The sequence below is a fragment of the Phoenix dactylifera genome, chromosome 7 (assembly GCF_009389715.1).
Source record: "Phoenix dactylifera cultivar Barhee BC4 chromosome 7, palm_55x_up_171113_PBpolish2nd_filt_p, whole genome shotgun sequence".
Classification (NCBI taxonomy): domain Eukaryota; kingdom Viridiplantae; phylum Streptophyta; class Magnoliopsida; order Arecales; family Arecaceae; genus Phoenix; species Phoenix dactylifera.
The window spans coordinates 1,862,886-1,874,918 of NC_052398.1; the positions used below are offsets into that span (position 1 = coordinate 1,862,886).

Below are 12,033 nucleotides of genomic sequence, written 5' to 3' on the forward strand. Positions count from 1 at the left end.
AGAGTATGCATCAAGTAAAATTAGCACGCCATTTAATTTAACTCTAGGATCAAATACAGCAGCTAAGTTATGCATAGGACATATCTTGTCCCAATACTCATTCCATTTAGATTCCATTAGGTCAATAATAGGCATTAAAACATCATCATATCTATGTTCTGCAAATTTTTGACTAATTATATATGCTTGTTGTAAAAATGAACATGAAGTTGGATAATAAATACCAGAAAGAACATTGGTAGCATTATAAAAACTAAGCAAAAAATCTTCCAATCAGTTTCAGACAATGTAAAGCCTAATCCACGATCATTAATATATGCACTTAATAAGTTTTTATATGGGTATGCATCATGTATCATGCTATATGTGGAGTTCCAACGAGTAATTACATCAAGTTTAAATTTTTTAAAACGTTTACCATGATTTATGCATAATTCCTTAAATTCTTGAAGTCTTGATCTTGAAGCATGAATAAAAGAAACTGCATTTCTAATTTTTGAAATCACATCTTGAATCATGCCCATGCCAGCTTGAACAGAAAGATTTAAGATATGACATGCACATCTAATATGCAATAAATTTCCATCTAACATGGGATGCAATGAGTCTTTTAATAATGCAACAGCAGAATTATTATTAGATGCATTATCAAAAGTAATAGACATAATTTTATCATTAATATTATATGAACATGCAGTTTGATAAATGATATTTGAAATTTGTTGCCCAGAATGTGGAAAATCAAAAGCACGAAAAGCAAGAATACGTTTATTTAATTGCCAATCATTATCAATATAATGAGCAGTGATGGCAATAAAACAATTACTACCTACAGATGCTGACCAAATATCAGAAGTTAATGAAATTTTTACATTTAAAGTAGAAAGTGTTTCAATTAAATTTTGTTTCATTGCTAAAAAGTTAGTCATAGCTACTCTTCTAAATGTACGCCTACTAGTTCTTTTGTAAGCAGGTTGTAGGTTTAATTGAACATATTCTTCAAAATTAAAAGATTCACATAAACTAAAAGGTAATTCATCCTTAACTATCCATTTTACAAGTGCTTTTCTTTGATTTTCATGATTATATGCAAAATTACCTACAAGTAATCCCCCTTGTATATTAAGGGTACTTTGAGTTTGAGCATGAGAATCATGCATCCTATGACTCTCTTGATGTCTTTTTAAATGCCCTGTTCCCCCACTACTACTACAACTATAAAGTTTGGCACATTTTTTACATCTAGCTTTTCAGACTCCATCAACCATAACTCTATCAAATTCATTCCATACAGCACTAGTCCTCTTACGAGAAGAGGTTTGATCTTTACTCGGTTCACCAGTTCTAGAGGAACTAGGAACATGGGGTTGGGGATTAGTTTCTTCTCCCTCAGAAACAGGAGGAATGCCAAACTGACTTTCCTCAAAAGATGACATATCTATGATTAATTCAAAAAATAAAAACTAACCGCAAGGAGGAATTGAGTAGAGGGTCGGAGGGCAGAGGCAGAGCCAAGATTCCGAGCTTCCTCTTGTGCTCTCAACAGAAGCGACCTTCTCTTCTCAACAGGAACCTCCTCTTGTGTAGCACTTGAACAAACTAAAAATTAAATTGCTAGAAGAGCACTTTAGAAGAGAGAAATAATAGCAGTAGAGAAGGAGAGAATAGTTGGTTTGGTGTGGTGAGAATGAGGGAGGAATGGGCTATTTATAGAAGCCCAAAATTTTTTTTTCCAAAATACCCCTCAATTCAGCCGTTATTGGACTGTTGGGAGGGGTAAAAGGGTCTTTTTCCCGAAAATAGCCGTTGGAAACGGCTATTTTCCTCCCCCCTCTCCAGACGGGCCGTGCCAGGCACGGCCCGTCTGGAGCCGTTGCGGGCCGTGCCTGGCACAGCCCGTTTGCGCCCGTTACGGGCCGTGCCTGGCACGGCCCGTGGCGTGCCGTGCCCGGCCCGGCCCGCCAATAGACGGGCCTGGGGCCGGGCCGGGCTGGCGTTCCGTGCTGGACGGGCCGTGCCCGGCACGGCCCGTTTAGTCCTTGGGCCCGGGGGGCCTGGGCCGGGCCGGCCCGGCACGGCCCGTTGCCCAACACTAGATCTATTGGTTGATCCGCAAGGGTGTTCACAAATCTGCCTTGATCTATTCTGCATATACTGATTTCATGAGTTTATTTTTTGTGGACTTTCAGGTCTCACCGAGGATACGAAAGTGAGGAGTCTGGGAAGGATGAACTGTCGTCCTCGCAATCCATCGATGGTGGACGTCAGCCTATCCCTCTTCATATTGAGAGGCAGAAACTGGGATAGAGTGACTGAGATCATGTGGAGAGGCATCTGATGCTATGTGTACGTAAGCTATCTATAAAGATCGTAACATAATAATATTAAAATCCAATTTCTTTGAAATTTGTTGCTGCCGTCAAATGTCTCTGAAGGCTGTCGATTGATCTCCTTTCTGTTGATCCAATAACTGAATGTGTAAGTGCCTATTCTGCCCATTGTCGGCCTACCATTGTATTTCAGAACTTGGTGGATACACCGTCTTGCTCGGATTTACTGCAAGATTACGCAAACACACACACACACACACACACACATATATATATACACACAGCTGAGAGAATGGATGAAGGGCTTTATGGGCAGAATCAGGATGTCTAAATTTGAGCCCTGGGCTTTTGGCTTATCAGATGGGCTCTGAAGGTAAAATTTAACTAGTTATTTCCGTCTTTTAAACCGTGTCATCCATTCAAAACTTTTAAACCTGTATTTCCAACGGTGTGATCTGGAAAGACTGAAATTGATAAGTTTTTTTTTCATTTTTTTATATATAAAAGGAGGGAAAATGCCCAACATATCATGCAAGGGAATATTCATCTTTTCGTCCAAAAATGAAAAGGAAAGTTTTCATTACAAAATTCGTCCAAAAGAAAGAGAAGTGAAAATTCTATTTTCAGAACTCAAAACTCGGGTCGGGGGAGCCGAGCATCCTAACCATGCCGTTGAATGCTGGTTTTCGAGCAGAGCTCAACCACGTCATTTCAAACGTAAGGAAGAGAATGGGAAATCCGAAATCCGAGGATATTCAACTCAGCCGCCGTCAGCCCCTGCGGAAGAGAATGGGATATCCGAAATCTGAGGATATTCGTCAGCCTCTCCGGTGGTGGATCGTGATGGATGGTAATAGTATTCCAAATGCTGGAGATCTGCACAGTTCATTTTCATTCTGAACTTCTGATGCAGCTGAGAAAGAAGTTTAATTCTGTCCTGGTATGGATATCCGACCACCTCATCCTAATTCCAGTTTTTTAGTTTCCGCCATAATCACTCAGGCCGAAATGCTTGGGATTGCACCATCCAAGACTCAAACCTGGAACTTTTGCCTGGGGGAACGGGGGTGACCACCATGGTTTCAGCAACATATTTGACTGAAAAACAGTTAAAAAGGCAGAGGATCGGAAGCTAAAGAACAATATAACACACACACACCAAAAGAAAAAAGTTTCTGCTTCATGGTACATTTATCTGTGGTGACATACAAAAGAACAAGATTCCAGCCATTAGATGGGGACAAACATTTAGCCAATTGACAAAGTAACTGCAATACTCTTGCCATTTGTGAGGCATTAGGAGGATGAAGGAATAGTCTCAGCTGATTTGGGATCCTCTGCAGGTCTACCAGGAGCAGGAGCTGTTGGTGACGGAGGAACATAGATTTTAGCTCTTCGAAGTATCTCTGCAACAACCCAGTGCTTTCGTTTGCTCAGTGGCCTCGATGGATCCAGCCTAACCTGAAAAGAACAACAAAAGAAAACTAAAAGTTTCAAAAAAAGAAAAAGACAAGCAAAAAAATTGTTTTTTTTGTTTCCTAGGACCATTATACAAATAGATAAGTGCTACTTTCTAGCTTCACAGTTTCTCGCTTCGGTGACTCCATATCATTTTGCATATCCAAAAAGAAATTCTGCAAGGCTATGACAGCATATAGTCAAATGTAAACAAACAATGACCAAATTAAGATAAAAAGAAGAGTCCAATAAATCATATAGTAATCCCAACATCCAGGCTCATCTCGTTAGCAAAAGTTCCAGTCTTCCAGAAAAATCGCGAAGTATACTCACTCAAGGCTTGGTGATGGACCTGCAGAAAAGCCAAAGGTCAACATCGGAGGATAGATACTACGTTCTTCCCCCTTCCTCTTTTTAAGTTAAAACACTTTTCTCATTTTTCTATTGTTACATGGAAAGCAAACTCAATGATTGATAATATGGACCAAGAATGAGTATCATTATCATAATCATCAATCTTAATCTAGAAAACGGGGATGAAATCAATTAAATAAATGGCTGGTTGAGTGGATCTAGCCCTACTGATATTCACAAATAGTTTGACATGCAATAGAACTGACCAGGGACACTAAAGCCAGCTTTTGCCTAAATCAATATTCCTAATCTTCCAAAGGGGCAAGAACATGTTGACACTATGCAGGTCTTACTAGGATGTTAATGAATAAAGGAGAGCATCTCCTACCAACCAGGGAATTGCAAGTCCTTTTAATAGTAAAGCAATGCCTTCATGTCCATTTGAATTTGGTGAACTGCAGTTTGGTGAATTATATTTCTACAACAAATGTGTTGTTCAGTGCAAGTCACTGAGGCTGAAATTTAGTTTTGCTTCAAAATTGTGATAGTAGAGTCATGTCCATTTGCGCCAGGTCTAGTTGGACAAGGTCACTTGAATTGATGCCATCTAATTTGGAAGGATTCTCCTTGGTTGGGCCCAAATAGGTTGGGATGGGTCAAGTCAAGTTGGGCTTGGTTCGGACGAGTCCAGTTAGATTAGGTTAAACCAAGTTAGGTTGGATCTAGCAAAGTTAGCTTGGAGCATGGTCTGCTGTACCACCCTATATCAAAGTGTACCAACTTACACCTTGGCAAAACGAGATAAAAATTGCGAAAAATGGTTAGAGGGCTATTTTGGTACAGGATGCATACTATATCGTACTGGCCGTACCATATCGAACCGGTAAGGTACCAGTACGATATCTGATACCGAGATTATAGATCTTGATCTGGAGAATTGAGGCCTACTCCTACTCCATATGTTTAACTAGGGCAACCCCTAGGCCAAAGTCAAAATGCAAAGTGGAGGAGTTGAGGAACTCTAGTCTGCCGTATTGGACTAGTTAAATGCCTAGGTTGCTCGTTCCTTATGTGAACTCTAGTTTGAGGAACCACTTACACTAAACAAACGGTGCAGTATTATAAGCAGTGATCAGCTAAGTGGCTAAGATGTTGAGCAAGGAAATTGATAGAGAATGTGCTACCTGCCAGGGACAAGAAAACTGCTGACCAGATGTCTTAGCAAGCTAATAAAGTATATGACAGGAAATGAAGTAAAGTCAAATGAAGCCTTGGAAGCTGAGGTTATTTAGTAATGAGTCCTTTGTAAGACCAACAGCAGATTCAAAATTCTGAATGTGTAACCCAGTTAAAAACTTCTACCAAATTTTTTAGCAGTTGTGCGATAGTGTTGGATCATTTTTGTGCTAGATACATCGCTCTTTGCTATTGTAAATAATCACATTCATAAGTCGTAATTGTGAAAACTATAAACCTGGATGAACTTTTAATGTAGAAAAGTGCATACAACTTCTTGTTGCAGTTGATAGAAACTAGTACAGAAAAACCGAAATTAAGTTTTAACAATTTAGGTTCACAAACCTACTGCTAGCACTGAACCAAAATGCTTCAGCAAAGCGAGGCATAAGCAGATTTCCTGATTGTTTTTGTTTAATAATCCACTGGTAGTTTGGATTAGTTTCAGCCATACTGTTCAAATTCCAGTATTGCACAGTTTCAATTTCAAGAGAATATTGATCAGTTCTAAAACCAAGGACTCATCATATCCTAAACAAACTGAAACGCAGAATTACATTCTTGATCTATGCTTCAGATACATTCAAAAACAGAACAGTTTATCAATATGTTTAATTAGGATACAATTTAAAACACGGAAGAAATGGAAAAATTCAGAAAGTTGGAGTGAATAAGTTAATGGCAATGGCTAGATGAATTCTCCATGCTAATTGGATTAACAAGGAAAATTCTAAGAAAAAGTAGAGCAGCAACTGGGCTTCAATAGAATATATTTCAATTAAACATGAAAATGTAAGCAATAGCTCACTTTCATCATCAATTATGTGAGAAGTAACAAATATAGCATAACGGGACAACCAAGTTCTACACTGAGATCAAGATAACCATGCATCTACACAAGTATAACAAGCTTAAAGAGCTTACTTTAAGCCATAAAGTACCTTCTTCAACTTGTAAGCATATCCCCATGTTCTTTTATCCAGATATGCTGTAGATTGATCTATGTAGGCTTCTTATTATTGTTTTCAAAGATGCAATAAGAGAAGTGAACTTCAAATCCATCTGATAAGTCACTGATGTGTGGAGTTTTGCTATTCCAAATCGAAGAACTAGTGATAATCTATTTTGCACTTTTATATGTACCTTGTAAGCTTAACTGCAAGTATTGCTACATCTACATATACAGAAGAACCAAATAATGACGATATCCAACCAAAAAAAGCCTCCTCCCTCTTCTAGCATCCTCCACAACATTCTTCTTACATCATCCGTTCAACAACTTAGTCTACTAAGCAACAAGTCCATTCAAAAGATTCCAGGTGAACATTTTTGTTATGAGTATGCATCTTATCACTCTAACAATCTTCTTCGTCTTCCCCAACAAACCCATAAAACTCCTCTATCAAGTATTCAGATCATTAGATCTCAAAACTTTAACAAAAATTGAGACCTTTTGATGTGAAATTAAGGTTCACGATGGAAAACTTTGAATTGATCATATAATTTCATAGCCCTAAGATCAGATTAAATTAAACAAGAAAGGCCACGCATTTATCAACCCTACATAATAGGTTGGTTGAAACTCTTCTTACTCATGATTACAGGACAGGACCAATCAACATTTACAAGAAATTTTTGACTCGAAAAACTAGATCCCAATCCAAGTTAAATTTACTTACACCAAAATTATATTTTGCACGGCCTCAAGGAATGCTAGATTCCAATAATTATTTAACACAATGATTGAATTAGTGATAAACAGAAGAAAAAGAATGTTCAAGAATATGTTCTTCTCTGGCAAGCAAGCTTGCATGATCTTGAAGAAGCAAAACATTATGAGATCAGCAACCTAAGTAGAAAATTCATGGCATCACCTTGCATCACTCATTCCTTGTGGTTAATAAGACTACTTAACAAGTTTGTTCTTCGAATGGTTGCATAATACTTTGTTTTAGTAAACAACTCCGTGATATGTAGCAAAGAATTCAAAGTTTCACAGAAAATGTGATTATAGAAATTTGACAGCTCACTTTATTCAGGAGCTTGTCAAGAACTGTACCTTAGAGATGAAAATCAAATTGCAATGATGGGCCAAAAGGCAATAGAATCGATGAACATCAGAACAAGAGGAAGTAAGGAATCAACATGCTCAACTTGGAGCTGCCACACAGGAAAAAAAAAAACAGAAGAGGAATAAAAAGCAACAAAGCAAGTGAAGAGACAGGTGAGTTCCATAATGAAAATTATTAGAAGAAATTAATAGTTGACATGAAAATTATTGCACAAAATGTTCGACAATAACCAACTGTAAGTCTTGCTTAAAGGAGAAACTTCCCAGTTGAAGAATTAATACATATTATTAGAAGAATTTCATTATTAATATAGATGGGATAAAATGAGAGGCTGAGTAATAAGATAAAGCAGAGTTTACTTTTAAATTTTAAGTTGTAAGTTGAGAAGAAGTTATTGAATTTCAGTTAACGTCGTGGCCTATTTTCTATGTAAGTTATTGTGGTATGTTGAGCCATAGTTGACAAGAAAACCCACTGAACTAAATCTGTCTTCAAAGTCTCTTCACGATTCACGTCCTCTCTCATCAAATCATCACATCCCTCTTTTACATCCTACCTCTCCTCCCATCTTCACCACTACAATAGACCTCAGGTTCTATCAACCGGACAAGCATATTATCATTATGAATAACCACTATATTTACATCGGTGCTTTATAAGACATTTGGTGTAAATAGATATTCCTTAGATTGATAAAATGCCCATCTATTCCAGATAATTGACCCATGAATTTGGATTCTAACTTCACCTCCAAGCAGGCTTACAATCTTCAAACATTCAAAGGTAATATGTGAAGTGCAAAACTGTATACCAATAAATTCTTAAAACCATCAATTTATGGGATTACAAAATATCATTAGCATATCATCCCATTAACCATATAAAGATGGTCCTTTTGCTATTCCATTCATGAGATATGATGCAGACCCACACCTGTAAGTTTGTTATCGTATGAATATGCATTGGCCCATTCGCTATACAACGATGGTCATTTTTTCAAATTCACCCATCCAAAATGGGTCCCAGAGATCTCAAACTAACGAAAAAGCCTATGAGCTAAGCTGTGTGAAAGAACTCAAATACAATTTCATTTCGAGAGACAAACAAAGATGCGAATCTGAATTAGAGAAACAGACCCCAAATTCAGTATTATAAAAAAAAACCGACTTGTTCACAGACATAGAACAACAAGCAAAAGACAGAAACAAATCAGCTAAGGAATTGAGTACAAAAGAAAATTTTGTTAAAAGGGATCGATCCGCGAGGCGGATGAGAGAGAGAAAGAGCGCAACAGGGATTATTACTCGGTCGCCGATGTTGCAGTTGTTGTTCTCATCGTGGGCCATGAACTTGCTGGTGCGCTTCACGTAGCGGTTGTAGAGCTTGTGGTGGAACAGCCGATCCACCGCCACCACCACTGATTTCTGCATCTTATTCGACACCACAATCCCCACTACCGACTTCATCTCGCTCTCTCCTTCGATTGATCACGGACCAAGCCCTCAAAAAAGATTGGAGGATAAACCACTTCCCTCTCCCCCTCTCGTTCCTCTTCGATCCGAGAAGCTTTCGAATGGCAACGTCGGATTAGGGTTTAAAGGGTTTTGGTTCGAGTTTACGGTCCTACTTGGTTTAAAGGGTTTTATTTATTTATAGTTGGTATGATTTTTATTCATATTTTTTTTGACTTTATGTTACCTCATGTTTGCTATAATACATTCTTGGCATGCTTGTAACCTGTTTTTTAAATTTTTTCCTTCTTTTGTTGGAAGCCAATATTTTTCATTCTTTATCTATTTATTTCCATGATAATATTAGGTGAACCTTTTATTTTTTTGAAACTAGGATTTTAATTCTATTTCTGTAATTATATATTGCTTGGATTATAGATGAAAGAAGTATTTTTTAGATTAAAAATAATAGATGGCATATTTGAAAGCATCCTACTTTTAATGCAGCAGAGACAAGGATTTAATATTGATTTGTAATCTCTTTCTTCAAATGTGTATTACACGTATAAAATATATAAATATATTGTTGCGATTTAGAACTTCATCTTAAGAAGCCTAGCTGAAAAGTATTATTTGAGTTTTTTGATTTTGTATAAATACTCAAGATCTATCAAATATATAGAGCTAATATTGGACTAAACATACATCTATTTGGGGTTATCGTCTGCTCTCTCCATTTAAGCCCTAACATCTTCATCAAGCTAAGAGTCTGAATCCATTCAAATTCAATCAGAAGTACCAGAAATCCAATTATATATATACTCTGATTTACTCGCGGTCAGCCCAAATAGGCCCAAGCTATGGTATTCTCTAATTTATATAGGCTATGAACCGAGTTCGCTCTGATATTATTTGTTATTATCCAAAACCTCACCTAAAAAGCTAGTTTGAAAGTATTATTTGTATTTTTTATTTCCATATAAGTATCCAAGATCAATCCAATACATAGCCGATGTAGGGCTAAACACATGCTCGCGTGGATCCATATCCAAAGTTCACTCGGGCTCCTTCTATCCTGAAGAGGATGGAGACAAAGATGAAGCGCTCTTTTTTTCCATGAGTTCATGATACGTATCGTATACATATGAACCTCAATGGTGATCCTTTCCCTTCCCTCATTTTGATGGAGTTCTCTTTCCATTGTTTAATTTTTGGATAGATTCTACCTTGCCTCTATGAATATTTTTTTTAGGAAAGCTACATATGGATTTGCATATCCCAACCACGGTAGGAGATCTTTACCTTGGATAAGCGGAAGTGCCTAATTGGGTTTAGCAATTGGAATTTCTTGGATAAATAGTAGCATCTCGAACTCTAGTTCACCGGTGACAATTTATCAACGGGCAATCTAACATAACCCGCTCTCTACGAACATGTGTACGAACATTATGTGACTAACATCAAAATATGGAAGGTGGAAATTCCTTCGAGGCCACTTCCTATGCTAAGCTCAATAATATGACAATTCTACACTATAATCTCTTTACTATATCAAGCGCTCTATATAGCGGCATATCTTAGAGTTTAGGATTCGGCTCAAAAAACAGAACGGGTCCAAATTTAGGACCTGACCTGGCTTCGTGGGTCCTAAAATTCCAATCAGGTTGGGTCTTATGTAGGTCGGATCGGGTCATAGGTTGATCCAACCTATTTGCAGCCCTACCTATAGCGGCATATCTTAGAGTTTATTTTTGGCAATGTTAGAGACCCGCCTTTTGGAAGCCCTAAGATGCAACTAAACCTGTAGACCTTATAAGTATGATCAAAGTTCATCTTGTTGTAGCAAAGTGGTTCCCTTTTCCAATCCAAGAAGCATGAGTATGCCATGCGCACCCTACAAATATTTATTCAAGAGTCACATGCTGACAGTCATTCTTTATAAATACAAAACCATCATAGTTTGCAAAGCAAAAGTTGTGTCACGAGAAAGTTTCTTCATACTTGGACTCCTAATCAATGCCTTCTAAAGCAATTCCAAGCATCTACAGGGATTCTTCAAGATGGTTCTCTACACCCACAGCATATATTTTCTCTACAACTCAATTAAAATGAGAAGAACTTCCTCGGAATCAATTCTTTATGGATAATTTTATTTAGTTTCATGTGATGGCTGACTTTTATCCCTCAAATATAAATAAAGACATTATTTCACGTAATTTTAGCAACCAAAACCATTATAATTGAGATAGTGTGTTGTGGATTGTATTACATGTGCGATATATAGAAATAAGTATATACAACCAACTATTGACCGTATAAAACAGAGTAAAATCATGCAGCGGAGACAATAAATATGCGCAAAACTATACTAGATGCATGCAAAATGATTAGTAAGTGCATGCATATATCCATTTGATATGTGTTGCATGATAATGAATGTGTATGAGCAATCTTTAGCTCTGTACAAGAGAAAGCAAAAACAATAAGAGTATATAAAAGTTGATTAACAATATGTCACATGAGAATAAGTATATTCAAATATATGATGACATAGTTTAAGGGCCAAAAATGAGGGAACCCTAAGGCTTCTCTATAAAGGAAGAGCTCTCTCGCTCTCTCTCTAGAGCTCTCCGTCCCGAGCAAATCCTCCCCTTTCCCTCTCCTTCCTCTTTTTTCCATTGAGTATATAGCTGCCCATTTTTGTGCTCGCCAAAAATCGGGGCCGCCGGAGCCAAGGTAACGCCCTGTCTATCTTTCTCTTTTCTTCCTCTTCTTCTCACGACCGCCAGTCGAGGAATCGACCGAAAATTAGGCTCCCTGTATTTTTCCTATTTTTATTGGTCCTTCTCTCTTTTTTCGACCACTGCCGTTGTTGGCATTCGTCGTGAGGGCCTTAGCCCTTCCCTACATTGGCCCCTGGCCAATGCTGAAGTCCCAGCTGTTGGCGAGCGGATTGGGATCCAAGGATAATCAAGCCAAAAAATTTTTTGTTCGGCTCTATTTTGGGTTGAATTCACCCGAGCAGCTACCGCCATTAGCTGACCTCTGTTGGCCGTCACCACCGCCGGCTGCTACCTTGCCGGACTATCATGACCACAGCCACCAGCCGCCTCTTTCTTTCTTTATTTTGCC

The 12,033-nt window shown here is 37.9% G+C and overlaps 2 protein-coding genes across 3 annotated transcripts in view; one reads left to right on the top strand and one right to left on the bottom strand.

Annotated features, from left to right (window-relative positions):
• The window catches only part of LOC103710484 (protein GAMETE EXPRESSED 2), a 31,862-nt gene extending 29,444 nt beyond the window's left edge, over positions 1–2,418 (top strand). Inside the window, exon 17 of one of the 2 annotated variants that reach the window (XM_026805945.2) lies at positions 2,190–2,418. In XM_026805945.2, coding sequence (XP_026661746.2) covers positions 2,190–2,307 — 118 coding nt within the window. In that variant the 3' untranslated portion in view covers positions 2,308–2,418. The remainder of the gene's footprint in view (positions 1–2,189) is intronic. The other variant, XM_039127892.1, reaches the window with a different exon arrangement.
• Positions 2,419–3,463: 1,045 nt separating this feature from the next.
• Positions 3,464–9,082, bottom strand: LOC103710461 (30S ribosomal protein S17-like). The gene is made up of 2 exons (XM_008796175.2): positions 8,755–9,082; positions 3,464–3,791 (listed from the first exon to the last, which is right to left on the bottom strand). Exons 1-2 carry the CDS (start codon positions 8,914–8,916, stop codon positions 3,627–3,629), a joined length of 327 nt encoding a protein of 108 aa, XP_008794397.1. The 5' UTR covers positions 8,917–9,082; the 3' UTR covers positions 3,464–3,626.
• Between the last annotated feature and the right edge of the window lie 2,951 nt (positions 9,083–12,033).